The 17,699-nt window shown below is 32.6% G+C and overlaps 1 protein-coding gene across 3 annotated transcripts; it reads right to left on the reverse strand.

Moving 5' to 3' along the window:
- Positions 1-466: 466 nt before the first annotated feature.
- LOC127710333 (uncharacterized) lies at positions 467-17,106 on the reverse strand. 3 transcript variants are annotated; one of them, XM_052216130.1, is made up of 6 exons: positions 16,087-17,106; positions 14,175-14,246; positions 10,892-11,005; positions 9,921-9,980; positions 3,058-3,438; positions 467-2,324 (listed from the first exon to the last, which is right to left on the reverse strand). In XM_052216130.1, exons 4-6 carry the CDS (start codon positions 9,960-9,962, stop codon positions 1,623-1,625), a joined length of 1,125 nt encoding a protein of 374 aa, XP_052072090.1. In that variant the 5' UTR covers positions 9,963-9,980; positions 10,892-11,005; positions 14,175-14,246; positions 16,087-17,106; the 3' UTR covers positions 467-1,622. The 3 variants fall into 3 exon arrangements, with proteins under 3 accessions (XP_052072090.1, XP_052072091.1, XP_052072089.1); XM_052216131.1 differs by lacking the exon at positions 16,087-17,106 and having other exon boundaries at positions 14,175-14,371; XM_052216129.1 differs by lacking the exons at positions 9,921-9,980; positions 10,892-11,005; positions 14,175-14,246; positions 16,087-17,106 and having other exon boundaries at positions 3,058-4,402.
- Positions 17,107-17,699: the final 593 nt, after the last annotated feature.

The raw sequence follows: 17,699 nt of genomic DNA on the forward strand, positions 1-17,699 counted from the left end.
ATATTGGACATATTTTCTTCTGAATTTGGGTCTATCATATTATCAGAGTTTTAAATTTAAATTTTGTATTAACTAATGAATAAAACATACAAAACTGTTTTAAAAAGCATTAATATTCAAATAAATCAATAATGGATTGGATCCAAAATTTAAAAAAAATGATTGAATACCCCCCTTTTTTTATTAAAAAACCAACGTCATTATTAAGTCATTTAAATAGCCTGTTGTATACACTTAGTCACTAGTGCAAGTTTGCATGTATATTATTTGCTACCCACACTTTCTCTCTTTATCTAAGTTGGATGACCTTTATCAAAAATGTATTAGTATGATTTGGGAAAACAAGGGGGTGGGTGGGGAACTTATACATGTTTCAACCACGAAAGGATAGAATTTAATAAAACTTATGAACAGTCGATAAGTCTTTTTTATACACATAATCTGATTTTGCATATCTAAAACTACATTTTGAAAGTTTTTATGATTTAATGAATAATAACAAATAAAAATAAATGAAATACAAGTACAAGAAACAGAACAAAATTTTTAAATACATGTACATCAATTTCAAGCAACATTATCATGATTATCAAGCACATGTTAGAACAATTTTTTTTAAAGTGATTAAATAAGTCTTCAATACTATAAAGTTAATTGCAGACAGTATCAGAGATCCAGCATGACTAGTAATGTGAAGTAAATACCCATTACATAAATCATATAACTGTTCATGTTCTTTAACTTTTTTATACATCACTGGAAATGCCCAAGTCATAAAGATGCTAAACTTCAAGTGGTACCTTTGTATATAAAAAGAGTTGCTGGAGATATCTTTGATTTAAAGCTTGTGTATATATCAATTAAATTCAAAAGAGTGCTTAATAACAGAATGGAAATTACTTTTTAGAACAAATTATACATGTATACATGTTTGTACCAAACATTGTCCCCACTATGAAGGGTTAGAAATTTGCTATTCCTATACAAAAATAAAGTGTTACTAGAATGAGGTCAAGGTGAAAAAGCCATTCAGTTGTTTAGGAGGAGTTGCGGATGAGAGATGCTAGCCCTTAGCTTATTGGACTGAAAGATGGACAGAAAGATAGACAGACAAGAATGTTAACTAGAAACTTTAGTGATTAAAGACATAATGAACACATTGGCCTCAAGAATTTAAAGTGGTTAGGTTTATGACCCCTTCCATAGCTTTGTCAGTAGGTGTCTCAATAAATTTTCGAAGTGCAATAATTTTATAACAGCAAAAATAATAATCATGATAATTAATCATGTTAATAGAGATGTGCCATTTTATACATATACCAACATGACCAAAGGGAAACATTGTTTAATGCAATATTAGTTATTAATTTTTGCAAAAAATCCAGACTTTAATACAGAGATCTTGTTAGTGGGGGATTTAATATCATGGATATATTCTTTCCTTGAAATAAAGGAAATTAAATCCGCCACAAAAATTTCAGCTTTTATAGTATCAAGCAAAGAATTGTCAGACATAACAGTACAAGAGGAAGGCTGTGGATTTTCTATTAAATTTCAATATGTTTAGCATTGGAACAACAAAAATAAACATAATCCTTAAAGACATAATGAACACATTGGTCCTAAGATATTTGTTCAGTTACAGAGTCAACAATGTTCAAAGTCTCAATAGCATCTAACTCTGTTAGAACTTCATTCAAGTCATCATCAACTTCTGTTTTTAAGTTCAATTCTAATCCTGGATGTTCTGGGTTCTGTTTCTGTAGTTTTAATTGTAAGCTTGCAAATACACCTCTAACCTGTTGTGCTGAGACCCAATCATCAGGAGCAAATAATCTTCCACCTGCATCGTTTTTTTCATTTCGAATTTTATTTGCTACAGTAAGGGGATTTGCCTTTTTGCCAGTCCTCTCACCTTCATCAAAAATTTGTTTGATATAATCCTTAACTGAAGCCTTGAAACGCACAAATTTCCTTTCTGATTTTAAGGCCCACCCAGACTTAAGGTTTGATGGCATATCCATAAAATCTGCTCCAATAACAATATTATCCTCATCTTGTTGTTCATTATAGTTTATATTGGTACCATGGGTGCACTTCTCTGCCCAAACTTCCATGGCAACATCAGTTATTTTGTCATTTTCATGGTAAATATGTTGTCCAATGGCAAGATGTTGTTCTAGAGTGGAAGGTTTTCTAAACGACTTGACACACCCAGGAATTGTGCAACTTAAATCTCCATGCTCTACTGAATTATTCAACTTGAGTTTTGTTGGTCTTAAATTAAACGTTTCTTCACCATGTTCACAGGGCTCTTCTATAATCTGAAAATAAAAAAATGGGAAATATTTGACATTACTGATTAAAAGCCATATCTTTATATCATGTTTATAAATCTGATATCTTCTATAACATACTTTAAAAAATTAATTTGTTAAAACTTTTTCATATATACAAATGGTATATCTACATGTTTTTTTTTGTAATATTAAGAAAGTGACCAAACAGTCTGTAAATATATACAGGCTGTAAAGAGTCTGTATTTCTAACCTAGGTCTATGAGTAACTTCAACATTCATGACATTAGATACTTTCTTACATTGTGGACTTTAATAGAATTCATGAAAAAAATCTTTTTTTTTGGTATATCTTGTTTTGCTGCTAATTTGTTTTCTGTTTACAGTTTTTCTCTATTTTTTTTCGTTTTTGTCTCACTCTGAAATGCAAGAAATAGTAAGAAATATATCAATAAAGGTAATCACTAATTTATGACTATAACATGAACCAGGAGTAAAGCAACAATTACGGCAAACTTTGTAAATATTGACTTTTTGATCCTTTTTGCTATTTAAAGTGTCTATCTATCTTTTATAGTTTTCAAGATACATGCAGTAGTAAAAAAAAGTAAAATATTGGTAAAATTGTCATTAGCCCGGTGAGCTAAAAATGTTATCCAAGTACTAGTGTTAATGTTGTAAAGGTTATCTGTATGTCTTGTTTGATTTGCTGTTCTTGTTGAGTCAAAGACACAAAACCTATTTACATACACAAACCTACCTTTATCCTACTCTCATCATAACTGAGGTTTCTGGAGATCTTTTCTAGTATAGTATTTGTGATGAGATATCCACTTCCTATACCAAATGCTTGATAGACTCTGATTCCTTGATCCTCAAAAACAAAGTTTGACATCTTGCTGATCTTGAAGTGTTTAATTGTCCCTATCAAAACAGGTGGGTTCTCAACTGAAATGTCAACTAGTGTTACAAAGGTATTTCTAACACCTTTGTTACTCTCTAGTGCTCTCTTCAAATCTGCTGGATTTTCAATATTATTTCCTTCATTAGCAAATTTTAGCACATGCATCCTACAAGTTCCCGTTCTAGAATCACACAAGTCTTTTCCACTCTGTACTTCACTGAAGTTGTATTCTTTTACCTGTAAATCAAACAGAGAATTGTTCTTCCAAATAAATGCCATCAACTGCAAGGAATGGTAGCAACCTGCATTGTCTGATTTAAGAAACACTTCTTGTAAATTTGGCTGCAAGGTTTTAATTCTTAACAAAACATCCTTTAATAACATGGATACTGACAACCAACCTTGAGTACCGCCCTGCAATATGTGAAGAAAGGAAACCAGGCTAAAATTCCTTTCTATACAGTTTTCATGATTGTCATCAGGTTGCTTTGGTATTAATACAACTATCACATGCCAACTGATGCCTTGTTTGCCAAACCAATTTTGTTGTGATTCTCGAAAACTATGAGGTAAATACTTCATGGCCCAATCCATGATTATCAGGGCTTGATGGTTTTTCATGGTTTTTATTAATTCAGTTTTACTTGTTTCTTGGTTGATGGTTCTTACAACATGTGCTTTCCATTCTGATAACTTGCTACAAGATAGATCAAAATCATGTTCCATTTCAGATCTTAAATCAACTTCTATATCAGCTTCAGCAAGTGAATTTGAAATATCAGTTGTAACCTCTAAAACTTTGTTGCAAGGAGAACAGGTCTGGGTGTGTTCATGGCCACAAGATTCCTTAAAGTCCTTACTCTTATCATCTGTCAGAGCAAATGTAATACAATGATCAGCACAGTTTGAGTTTTTTTTCATATGAAGCTTCATGTCAAACTTTAAATGTTGATTCACCTTTGCAAGTTTGTTAAGCAGTTCTTTAGAAGCTTCATTAGAAAGCCCATTTTCTTCCAAGCGGTAGACAATTTTTTCAAGTGTTTCAATGGCCGTCATGCCATCTGCAGTATAACTATCAAGCCCCTTTAAAGATTTTTTTTGTGATGCAGCACACACTTTGACTATTTTGTATAATGTTGCTTTGGATGGTACAGCGATTTCTTGGTCTTCACAATAGGTTTCATATGCATTGATAATCCTTGAGGCAATCATTTTATCATTTTAGGTATCTTTATCTGCAGTCCAGATGATAAGTGAAGGGTTTTAGAACCATACCCTACTGCTTGCGAAAAAGATGGACTGAAAAGGAACTGAATAAAGTGTTGTATCTGAAACTTGGACATTCTAACTCGATGAATCTTTGGTGGGTTTATGATTTGCCCAGGACCATGAGTCGCAGAATATTTTCTTGCAGTATCAATCTTATACTTTGTCAATCCTGGAATTAGCTTACAGAGATCAGTCTTTTTAAAATTGTTCACAATCAAAGATAGAATTTGTATCTGACTCTGATGACCATCTGCTTTTGTATAGGCTTTTACTACAGCCTGGGTCAATGCATCTGCTTCTACTTTGTTTTCTGTTTTACTTGAATAATATTTTTTGAAAACTAATTTCATTAATTCGTCTGTCTGGTTTGGTGCAATACATTCAAATAAATACTGAACACACTCATTAGCTTTCTGTGTGATGTAATCACTCGTTGATTGATGAGTGTTGCTTAATGGTCGAGTCAAGGAGTACCGCAGTGGTTTAAAATTCCCATTAGACAGTATATCCATGCTTCTGTTCAGTTTATCACGAGTATATGTTGGAGGTTTCCATGAGTCTGTGCTAGTTAATTGTGATGACTGTGTACTTGACTGTGATGACTGTGTACTTGATATCTCTGCAAAATTATAAAAGATGTTTAATAAGAAAGTTGAACAAGACCTTGACTAGGTATCATTTTTTCAATCTCTATACACTACAAACTGCTGAGAGTCTAAAAAAAGACCATATGTTGTGCTCAATATTATCTCAGCAGTACTTAACTGTACTCGACTATGGTCTTGACTTTACTTAATAAATATTATTCAGTATTTAATAATCTTGGTGTAGTCTGAAATGGTCTCAACAAAAACTGAATTTAAATAGTCACTTTTAAATTTGATTATATAACTTTCTATGCCCTATTTATGGGCAATATGTTTTTCTGATCTGTGCCTCCGTTTATGTTTGTCTGTCCATCCTTTCGTTCTTTAGTCCGTCCTATTTGTCCCGCTTCAGGTTAAAGTTTTGGTCAAAGTAGTTTTTGATGAAGTTCTTAATACATAGTTATTGTCTGGAAACTGCAAAAACGCTTATTTGGGCCCCTTTTTTGGGGCCCTTATTCCTAAACTGTTGGGACCACAACCCCCAAAATCAATCCCAACCTTCCTTTTATGGTTATAAACCTTGTGTTAAAATTTCATAGATTTCTATTTACATATACTAAAGTTATTGTCCGGAAACCATCTGTCTTCGGACGACGTCACAACATGATACCAATACACGACCGCAAAATAAAAAGCTAGAATTTTCAGTTTGGACTAAATTTAGATAGTCATCATTAATTTTTTTTATAACTTTTTCAAAGCAACTTTCATAAAAATCTACAGCTATCATCATTTTATATTTATATTACAAGATACCAGGCTATTTAGAAATTTTGTTTATTGCTGTCAAATTTAACTATTTGAATTATAGATATCTATCTGAATTGAGTCAAAACTGAAAATTTTAGTTTTTTATACCTATCAATCATGTTAACTAAGGCAGTGTTCACACCAAAAGCCATGTACAGTAAACATGTTTACAATTAGTTTAATGTAATGGACACTGCTTTCACATTAAATTTGTTCACATCTATACACCTTGTTTAATTGCCTGTACATAAGATTTGTTCACACTTGTAAACTATATGTCATTTAAATGTTCATTACGTAGAAACGAATGCAAAGTTTTCGGACAACTTTTCTAGCAGTAAGGGAACGACCATTTCACTTCAAACCAGATGCTCCGCAGGGCGCAGCTTGATACGACCGCAGAGGTCGAATCCTGAACAGTTGGGGCAAGTATGGACACAGCATTCAAGCTTGATACAGCTCTGAATTTGGATTGTGATTAAATATTTGACACAGCATAGGTTTCTGACACAGAATGAATGTGGTCTAAGAACTTAAAAATTTTAAATTGGACATTTACCTATTTTGTCTAATATCCAAAATCTAAATACATGGTTAGATTCAGCATATATCAAAAAACCCCAAGAATTCAATTTTTGATGAATTCAAACAAAAGTTTAATTTTGGACGCTTTTGACCTCAATGTGGACCAATTTGATAACAGGGCCCAAAAATCAAAAATATAAATACATGGTTAAATTCAGCATATCAAAGAACCCCATATATCAAATTTTTGTTGAAATCAAACAAAGTTTAATTTTAGACCCCTATTTGGACCAACTTGAAAACTGGGCCCATAATCAAAAAACCCCAAGAATTCAATTTTGGTTAAAATCAAACTAGTTTAATTTTGGACCCTTTGGACCTTAATTCAGACCAATTTGAAAACGGGACCAAAAATTAAAAATCTAAATACAAGGTGAGATTCGTCATATCAAAGAACCCCAATAATTCATTATTTTATGAAATCAAACAAAGTTTAATTTTGGACCCTTTGGACCTCAATGTGGACCAATTTAAAAACGGGGCCCAAAATCCAAAAACTTAATACACGGTTAGATTAAGCATATTAAAGAACCCCAAGAATTCAATTTTTGTTAAAATCAAACTAAGTTTAATTTTGGACCCTTTGGACCTTAATGTAGACCAATTTGAAAACGGGACCAAAAATTAAAAATCTGAATACACAGTTAGATTCGGCATATCAAAGAACCCCAATAATTCAATTTTTGATGAAATCAAACAAAGTTTAATTTTGGACCCTTTGGACCTCAATGTGGACCAATTTGAAATAGGGGCCCAAAACCCAAAAACTTAATACGCGGTTAGATTCAGCATATCAAAGAACCAAAAAGTTTAATTTTAGCAAAAAGGAAAAAAAAATCCCCCCCCCAAATTTTTTTGAACTCCCTTATGATTCATCAACCCCAAATTCAATCCCAGCCTTCCCTTTGTGGTGTGGTACCTTGCAGTACAATTTCAGAGAGATCCATACATTTGAACACAAGTAATTGTCTGGAAACTAGAAAAATGCTTGTTTTTTGGCCCCTTTTTGGCCCCAAATTCCTAAACGTTTAGGGAAATTATCCCCACTCAAACCCAGCTTTCCCTTTGTGATATGGAACCTTGTAGTACAATTTCATAAAGATCCATACAATAACACAAGTTATTGTCCTGAAACTAGAAAAAAGGCTTGTTTTTTGCCCCATTTTGGCCCCTAATTCCTAAAAGTTTGAGGCAATTACCCCCAAAATCAATCCCATCCTTCCCTTTGTGGTATGGTACCTTGCAGTACAATTTCAGAGAGATCCATACACTTGAACACAAGTTATTGTCTGGAAACAAGAAAAATGCTTGTTTTTTGGCCCCTTTTTGGCCCCAAATTCCTAAAAGTTTAGGGCAATTACCCCCAAACTCAAACCCAGCTTTCCCTTCGTGATATGGAACCTTGCAGTACAATTTCATAAAGATCCATACACTTACACACAAGTTATTGTCCTGAAACTAGAAAAATGCTTGTTTTTTGCCCCATTTTGGCCCCTAATTCCTAAAATTTTGAGGCAATTACCCCCAAAATCAATCCCATTCTTTCCTTTGTGGTATGGTACCTTGCAGTACAATTTCAGAGAGATCCATACACTTGAACACAAGTTATTGTCTGGAAACAAGAAAAATGCTTATTTTTGGCCCCTTTTTCCTAAATTTTTTGGGCAATTACCCAAAACTCAATTCCAGCTTTCCCTTTGTGATATGGAACCTTGAAGTACAATTTCAAAAAGATCCATACACTTACACACAAGTTATTGTCACGAAACGAGAAAAATGCTTGGTTTTTTTTCCCCTTTTTTTGGCCCCTAACTCCTAAAATTTTGAGGCAATTACCCCCAAAATCAATCCCAGCATTCCCTTTGTGATATGGAACCTTGTGGTACAATGTCAGAGAGATCAATACACTAACAATAAACTTATTGTCTGGAAGTTACAAAAATGCTTATTTTTGGCCCCCTAATTCCTTAACTGTTGGTACCATAACCCCCAAAATCAATCCCAGCCTTCCTTTTGAGGTATTGAACCTCATGGTAAAATTTCATAGAGATCCATTCACTTAAACTTAAGTTATTGTTCGAAAACCAATGTGTCTTCGGACGACGACGAAGCCAACATCATACCAATATACGACCGCAAAATTTTTTGCGGTCGTATAAAAAGGGGATGGAAAATATTCCGATCCCGAATTTGATAAAAAAAAATCTGGTCATACAGATGATAAAAAAAAATAATCTGAATCAAGAGTTTCCCCATATATTATTATATTATATATTTGATTGCTAGCATCGAAAAAAAAACAGAATACAAACATTTGCGAGAAAAATTCTGACTCAGATAAAAAAAAAACCAACATACCCCTCCCTTTTTTTTTTAAAGTTAAATGGTTGCTCCTTTATGAAAGCCATTTTGATGATTTGCAGTAGTTTAAAGATACTAAAGATGTCTCGATTATGCATTAGAAAAAGTAGGCTGCAGCAGTGTGCATACAGACAAAGAAAAAACAGAGATGTAAGGATCACTACATTTATATCTTTTCTGTTTGTTTCAAATGGTATTTCTTCTCCAGGGAGTATTTGACAAAGGGAGGGGGTAATGTTTTTTTTTATTTTTAAGTGTAATTTAACGCATCAGAGATATTAGACAAACAATACATTTACCTCACACTTTTGGTAATTCATTTATGAGTGAATCGTTGTTTGAGTAAAGACCAGTGGCAAATATTTCTGTGTACGTCGAGTCGGTTTCGGAAAGACCTTTTCAAATGAATTATGTGTTCGGCAATGATATTGCTTTGAGTCTTGATAAGGGTACCGGTTAATAAAGCTACGCAAAGTTTTTTTTATAACAAATGAATATATCAAGTTTAGACAAATATTTCTGTAAAGAACTTTATAAATAATTGTTATAAATATCAATTTTATTCAAAAATCGTTTCTTCCTTAAATATACATGGTAAAATTAATGTTCTAAATGCCTAGTTTTGTGTACACTTAACCTACACAAGGCCTACATTGACTATCGACTGTGTGTAGACAAAACATGATTTAAACTACATGTACACATTGAGTTTTATCAATGGGAACGTAATTGTGTTTAGTTTACGTGTGAGTTACACTAACACAACACTGAGTTTAGGTCAATGTGAACATGGCCTAAGTCCTTAAATTTGACAGCAAAATACAAAACAACCTGGCATTCTGAAAGATAAATTTATAATAAGGATAGCTTTAAGTTTGATGAAAATCACACTATAATTTGTTTCTATTTTTAGCAACAGCATCAATGTTTGTTGGTTGGCCTACATAATTGACAAAAATTTGATAATAGATACATTAATTATGATCCTGGCTAAGATTAAACACAATCCAATCAGCAGTTTCAGGGAAGATTTTTTTAAAGATTGACATTTACAATAGGTCTCTACATGGAAATGAAGATTTATACTGTATTATTTATCAAACTTACCAGAACTATAAATCTGTAGACTTGAATTAATGTCAGCAGCATCAGGATTCATTTCATCAACTGAAAGAGAGAATTCATATTATAATCATTACTATGATTTTAAAAATAATCTATAAATAATGAGCATCCCATTAATCAGTTAGTTTCAGCATTAAATGTAGGTCACTGTGATGCAATTGTTGATGTATTGTGTAGTTCTTTACAATAATGTAGTTTTGATATATCCATGATCAAAAGGATGATACATTACTATAGGAGTGTTTTGATAAATGAATATGAACTGAATACTTAACAAAAGTCAGTGAAGTGTGAAATGTAAGTCATTGTTACTCAAGTTATGCTGAACAGTGTTGTACTATACAAGATGACTGTAGTGAGTACATATCATTGATATATTACCATATATATATATTACATACTAACATGACTGACTGATGGAAAAGGGTAAATCTAACGTTCATTTGTATTGTTGTCATGTCAGTCAATGTTTCACGATAAAAGTTCATAAAACTTGAAATTAAATTGAACATCCAACATGACCAACTTAATAAGATCATATTCATCATTTAAGAATTGAACGCTTCTTTTTGTAAATTCTTTGGGGTGTAAAAGCGTTGACCGAAGTACATTTTGTATGAAGCGCTTTATTATTTAAATGTGTACATGGTCAAAGCTTTTACAACCCTATGAAAATACCAAAAGAAGCATTCAATACTTGTAATTACATTTTTTTGCTATGATCATGAAAACACAATTACCATGATTACTATCAAGTTTTTTTCTTTTATTTACCTGGGCACTTTATTGTAGAAGCACCTGTCAACATGAATGTTACAAATTCATTTTGAAATGAAGTTGATTAAGGAATAACGTGAGATTGCAGTTAACCAATCAGAATAACATATTATAATGACACATACATCTAATGTAACTATAAGCAAATGTATGTATAAACCAATTTTTGTGTTTACCGTAATCTTCTGATGGATATGTGGCTGGTGAAAAACATGGACTGCAAGGTACCATCTGTTCACTTCTATTAATATTCTGTTCATGAAAATTCATTGCAACTTTATGGAACTCCACTTAAATAAAAATAGAGATAGAAGTTAAAATTGTATACTGTACTTGAACTTAATGTCGAGAATTTCGCAATCGGTAGATATTTGCTAAAATTACTCCATTCTAAAATGCAAATAATTCAATATGCATACATGCATATATATGGTTAATCTGATTAATAAAAAAAGAACTTAAATAAACTCTTCAAACCACATACTTATGTTGTTCTTGGTTCATATCTGTCATATTTTTTTTTGATTGATTGATTGATTGATTGTTGGTTGCTTTACGCCGCATTAGCACAACAAGGCTATATCGCGGCGAGAGCTAATTCGAATATTTTTTACAATTTAAAGCATATTCTTAAAATCAGACAAAAGGTCCTTCAATAAACTAAAATTCTAGATTAAAGCAAATTGATTATTTACAAATAAAAATGAACATTAAGATAACGTGATAAAAATTTTAAATCGTTTTAAATATAATAACATTTTTATATTTTAGAATATATTCCAACTTCTTTTAAAAATGAAACAATATTTGTAAATGAAACATTATTAAATAAATCATACATATTATTGACATTGAAATGCTTCTTACGAATATCAGCAAAGTCAATACAATTGATTAAAACATGTTTAATAGTATACTTGCAGTTGCAAGGTATACATTGTGGTTCTACTTCATTTTTTAAAAGATATTCGTGTGTTATTCTAGTATGACCAATACGACATCTAGAAATAACACACTGATCTTTTCTGCACATAAAATTATTGAAAGGTTTACATAAATTAGGTTTAATTTCATGTAATTTACTACCATCTTTTTTACTCCATTCATTTTTCAATATATTAAAAACATATTCTCTAATATTAGATTTAAAATCGGTATATGGTATATCACAGTTAGATAAAGGGTCACCCAGGGCATTCTTTGCCTCAAGGTCTACAGCTGTGTTTCCAAGGATTCCAACATGACTCGGCACCCATAGAAATAATATTTCTTTAAGAAGAATTTTTAAATTCCTCATTACATATAAAATTTTGAGAATTGTTGGGTTTTTAATTTTAGTATTTTGTATAGCTTGTAAGCATGAAAGTGAATCAGAACATATAATAAATTTGGATTTATCTGAAGAAGCAATAAATTTCAAAGCCAAAATTATTGCTTCTGCTTCAGCAGTAAAGATCGATGCATCAGATGGCAAACGGAGAGTTGCAGCTCTGTCCCTGAAGACAGCAGCAGATGCAACTCTGTCACCATCTTTTGATCCATCAGTATAGACAGTTGAAAAATCTGAATAATTGGCTTTGATTTCAGCATAGTGTTGCTGAATTAAAAGAGGATTTGTTTTATTTTTATTGTGTTCACGGAGATCAAATATCATTTTTGGTTTGGGAAGTTCCCATGGAGGACATTTGCAAGTTTCAACTTGAGCAACAGATTTTAAATCAAAAGAAGCTAAATGTGGTTTTAAACGTATACCTAACGGAGGAATTTTATTTTCATGTTTTGCAAAAATATCTTCATAAATTGGATTAAAAACACAGCTGTAGGCAGGATTATCTGAGTAGGCTTTTAGTTTGACAGCATATTGAAGTCCAAGCTTCAAACGTCTGTTAGAGAGTGAGTGCTCATCAGCCTCTACATACAGACTCTCAACTGGTGAGGTTTTAAATGCGCCAAGACAGAGACGCAAACCCTGATGATGCACAGCATCGAGAATCTGTATGTAGGACTTCCTTGCAGAGCCATACACTATAGAGCCATAATCTAGTTTAGATCTAACTAGAGATCTATATAAATTAAGTAAAATGTTGCGATCAGCACCCCAGTCGGTGCTGCCGACAACTTTTAAAATATCTAATGCTTTTAAACATTTCGATTTTAACATTTTGATATGGGGTAGAAAGGTTAACTTTTTATCGAAAATTAACCCAAGAAATTTGGTTTCATCAACCATTTTAATTGGGTTGCCGTACAAAGTGAGTTCTGGATCAAGATGCAATTTCCTTTTGTTACAAAAATGCATCCCGACCGTTTTTGAAGTGGAAAATTTAAACCCATTTTCCGAGGCCCATTTTTCAATTCTTCCAAGACATAACTGTAATTGTCTTTCTATGTTATTCATATTTTTGCCTCTATAACATATTAAAAAGTCATCAACATACAATGAACCTTCAATATTACTTTTTAAAACTTCAACAAGGCTGTTGATTTTAAGACTAAATAATGTAACAGATAAAATACTGCCCTGAGGGACACCCATCTCTTGATCATACAGATCAGACATGGTTGAATTTACTTTAACATTAAATTGTCTGTTAGATAAAAAATTCGAAATAAAATTTGGCATATTGCCTTTCAACCCCATATCAAACAGATCTTTTAAAATACCATACTTCCATGTAGTATCATAGGCTTTTTCTAGATCTATTTTTTTTTTTGTAAATGTTTTGTTATAAAAAAGGCCATTAGTTTTCTCAGTTGAATTGTTTCCTATTTTTCAAGTCTTGGACTTTTAGAGCTAACCAAATGGTACTGTATTAGATTGTATCATTGTTGAAGGCTGTATGGTTGCATCCACTTCATGTGAATTTTGGTAGTCTTATTGGCAATCATACCACATCTCCTTTTTTTATACCTAAAGAAGTACATACAGTGTGTATTTAATAGTGTAAATATTTGCACCTATATTAACATTATAATTAGTACAGTTATATTACTGTTGCATAATAGCATACATGTTAAGCCTACCAGGTCTTAGTTTTTTGCAAACCTCACACCTCCTGAATTTGCCAGGATTTATACATGTACTTCACTTTTTTTGGACAAATGGCAATGTTTTTATCAGGGAATATTGATATGGGGGAGTGAAACCAGCTTAGATATTTCGATGTTTTGTTCTGTTCTGGTATATACCTCCGTTAACTGTAGTTCTCTGATTTACATTTGATTAAAAGTAAATTATCAAGGCCGGAAATATTGAGCAACCTTTACAGTATTCTGTAAATTTATACAAGCAAATTAATATCCATTTACAAGAAATTATCATGATGATTATGTATATAGGTACATTGTACATGTAGTATGGCCTAAAGAATCAAAGTCACATGATATTCTTATAAATCTTCCCTTATTTGCTGTCTAAAAGATGAAAACAGGTAGTAAATGTATATATTATAAACCTACCAATATCATTTTGTACATCTACAACTGTAAGGTATGTTTTCTTGTGTCTTTCTACACAACTTCTGCATAAACCTGTCATAAATGTAAATATAGAAGGTGGATAAAAAAATGTTATGGTAAGTACATATGGTCTGAATCATGAATATGATGATTAATCTTAAACATTTCTTGTAATTAAATGACCTGTGGAACAAACATTATTTCTAGTTTATCCTGCATAATGATAATCACTTGATCGCTTGATGAATTTGAGTGTAGGAATACAGGTGAATCCCTCTATCTGGTAAATGAATGACGTCCTAAAGGTGCATATAACTGACAATTTTTTTCCGGTGGGGAACATACATGTACATGTAACATACATAACATAACAACCCATCACATACTGTATGTACATGTATGTACATAAATTAGGCCATTAGTTTTCTCGTTTGAATTGTTTTACATTTGTCATTTGGGGGCCTTTTATAGCTGACTTGGCGGTATGGGCTTTGCTCATTGTTGAAGGCCGTACAGTGACTTATAGTTGTTAATTTCTGTGTCATTTCAACTCATTTGGTCCTTAGTGTAGAGTTGTCTCATTGGCAATCATACCACATCTTCTTTTTTATATTACTCGAAAGTAGTCTATTATAATTTAACTCAATTTATTTTTTAACAATCTGTTTTTACTATACATTTAGAATCAGTGGCAGATCCAGAACTTTTCATAAGGGGGGCCCACTGACTGACCTAAGGGGGGCCCGCTCCAGTCATGCTTCAGTGATTCCCTATATAATCAACCAAATTTTTCCCACAAAAGGAGGGCCCGGGCCCCCCCTGGATCCGCCTATGAGAATGTTGTTGTTAATCTCATAAAATTCTTGTTTTTCATTCTATAATGTGGAAAAAGCTACATACATGTATGTAAATAAAAGGAAAATTGTGCAAGTTTTTTATCTGCTAAGAAAAGAAGAAAAAAGATAAAAGACATAACTGGGAGGTATAAACTGATCCTGCATCATGTGAATGGTACATGTATGGGGAAACCAACAATTTTTTGCATGGCCTCAGAAGATTTAATGTTTTAATTCTGCAGTGGTTCTGTTTGAGCAGTGCAATTACATTGACTCGAGTCTATGTTTTGGTTTTTTTACTTTATGTCACCTTAATGTGCCATTGGCAATGCCACAGTGGGGGATCAAGAACTTTTAAAAATGGAGGGCCCAGGAGGGGGGATGCCTACTGACCAAATAAGGTGATGGGCAGTGACTTCCAAACATTTCAACTAGTTATTTCCAGCAAAAAGGGGGCTCTCTTTGAATGGGATTCCAATGCACATGATGCAAATAATTTGGGTTTTTTTTTCACGTATAGAAATAGCATGTGCACAGGTTTACAGGATAAAATTTGAATATCATGTGAAAATTTCCAACAAATCTATGGTTTTCATGAATTATTCTTAATTATAAGATGACAGTTATAGTTTATCAATGGCGAAAGTTAGAAAAGCAATCAAGTTCAGATGACCAACAATAATCTGTTTACGCTATTTTACCTACATGTACATGTATGATAATGTTGTCAATTAATTTCATTAGCAATGTAACATGCCCCCTTAGTTTCTAGTGAAATTTTTCATATCACTCGACTCTGATGAGAAAGGAAATTATCAGTCAGTAAGATCAATTTTTTTTTCCTGAAATAGCGATAATGTGTGTTACAGTATAACTTATAATTATATAACCATGTACATGTATTGTCCCAAAATATAATTCAATTGTGCTCAGCTCAAACATGTCAAAACAGGAATAGCCTCACATTTTATCCAATTTTTAAGCTTACATAAACTTTATACTTGGAGACAATGAACGTTATTCCATATCATATGTCTCATTGCAACACGCAATATCTAAATGCAAGCAATTCTTACCATCTCCAACTGCTGTGATGGTTCTGTCATGCACCCATATCTCTTTTGCAATGGCAAGTGTTATTCCCCGATCTGGCTTTTCTTTACTTGTCTTTGGGTGTAAGGGATGTGCACATGTTCGCTTACATCTATACCATTGTGTACTAAGTTTGTCTCTGTGAGAGTCACATATTGTCATTTTCATAGTGGCATTTTCCACCGTAAATAAACCAGCACGATACAGTATTAATAAACCCTCTGGTATTGATACATGCTTGTCTTTTGGACCGGATTTAAAACGAATAAGATGGTCACTGATATCACATCTCAATTTATATATAATTTGACAATCTCCTTCACACTTCACTGCATCAAACGATCTAGAAAAGCTACATTCTTGTTTAGCAACAAGTGTTTCCATGGGGGCTGCCATTTTGATTATGACAGGAAAGGTTTCAAAGGGGAGGTAATCAGTAAAAATACTGGTGAGGAAACTGTTGAAAATTTGGTTATTTTGTTCACCAAAAAAATATATTTACACTGAAAACCCAAGAGAGAAAAATTATCAATAATTCATATAACAACTATATTTTATATTTCATTCAAAATTAGAGAAAAATAAGCGTCCTGTATTGTTTTGTCTTAATTTAAAAAAACCTCACAATGTCAAAGGTCATGTGACTTACTCTATTTGACCTGCTTTCAAGGGAGGGAGGGTTTTACTATGAGAGAGAAATTTTATTTTTTGCATCAATCTGAAGACACTTGATGTAGTTGTATACTTTTTAAATCCAATTTTAAAGCCCAAAAGGTATTTTTGGGGGTTCTAAAAGGACTAAATTCAGCAATCAGAAATGGACCAAATATGATGGTTATACTTGACCACCCAATGAAAAAAATGAGGTCGATATTTAAATTTTTTTTTTTTTTTTTTTTATTTAAACACAAATATATATTAGTTTTTTATATATTTCGAGATAAAATAAAATACCCCAGGAATTGATATTCCTTCAATTTGCCTGGTTTTCTCGTAGAATGACAGTTAAAGCATCATCAATGCTCTTGTCCTGAAGCGATATCACCACCTGTCTGAATGTTGGAAACATTTTTTCACGGAACCGTTTCTGTGCAAGGCCAATGTTAGCAAAACTACTAAATCGTTCGTATTGGGCAGGAAACATCCCAGCACAGAGATAAGAATGAATCAACTTGTAATTCACTGTAAAGTCCTGCTTCAGTGCGGAGGAGGAATGCCAGAAAATCGGAAAAGATGTTGTTTTAACTGGTTTAACAACTAGTCTGGCAACGTGTCCAATTTTGGTCATTTCGGCCGGTTCAAGAGGACCATATCACTGCGATAGACGTACCAGTTCAAACAGTTTCTGTTTTGAGCAAACAAAAAGGTCTTGGTCATCCTGTCCACTATTATCAATTGGATTTATTCTTTCTTCCAGCTTTGGAGTTGAACAGTTCTGATTGTAAAAGTCCATCAAAATATTCAAAATGTCCACATTAGATTTTACTTTCATTTTCCTATTTAGGCCTTCATATTTTTCATCAAATGCCAACTTTTGTGAGTCATTGTCAAAATTGTAGTCAATGGATTTTCGAGGTTTTCTGACATATTTGTATGA

This window comes from Mytilus californianus, unplaced genomic scaffold (genome assembly GCF_021869535.1).
Source record: "Mytilus californianus isolate M0D057914Y unplaced genomic scaffold, xbMytCali1.0.p SCAF_71, whole genome shotgun sequence".
Lineage (NCBI taxonomy): Eukaryota > Metazoa > Mollusca > Bivalvia > Mytilida > Mytilidae > Mytilus > Mytilus californianus.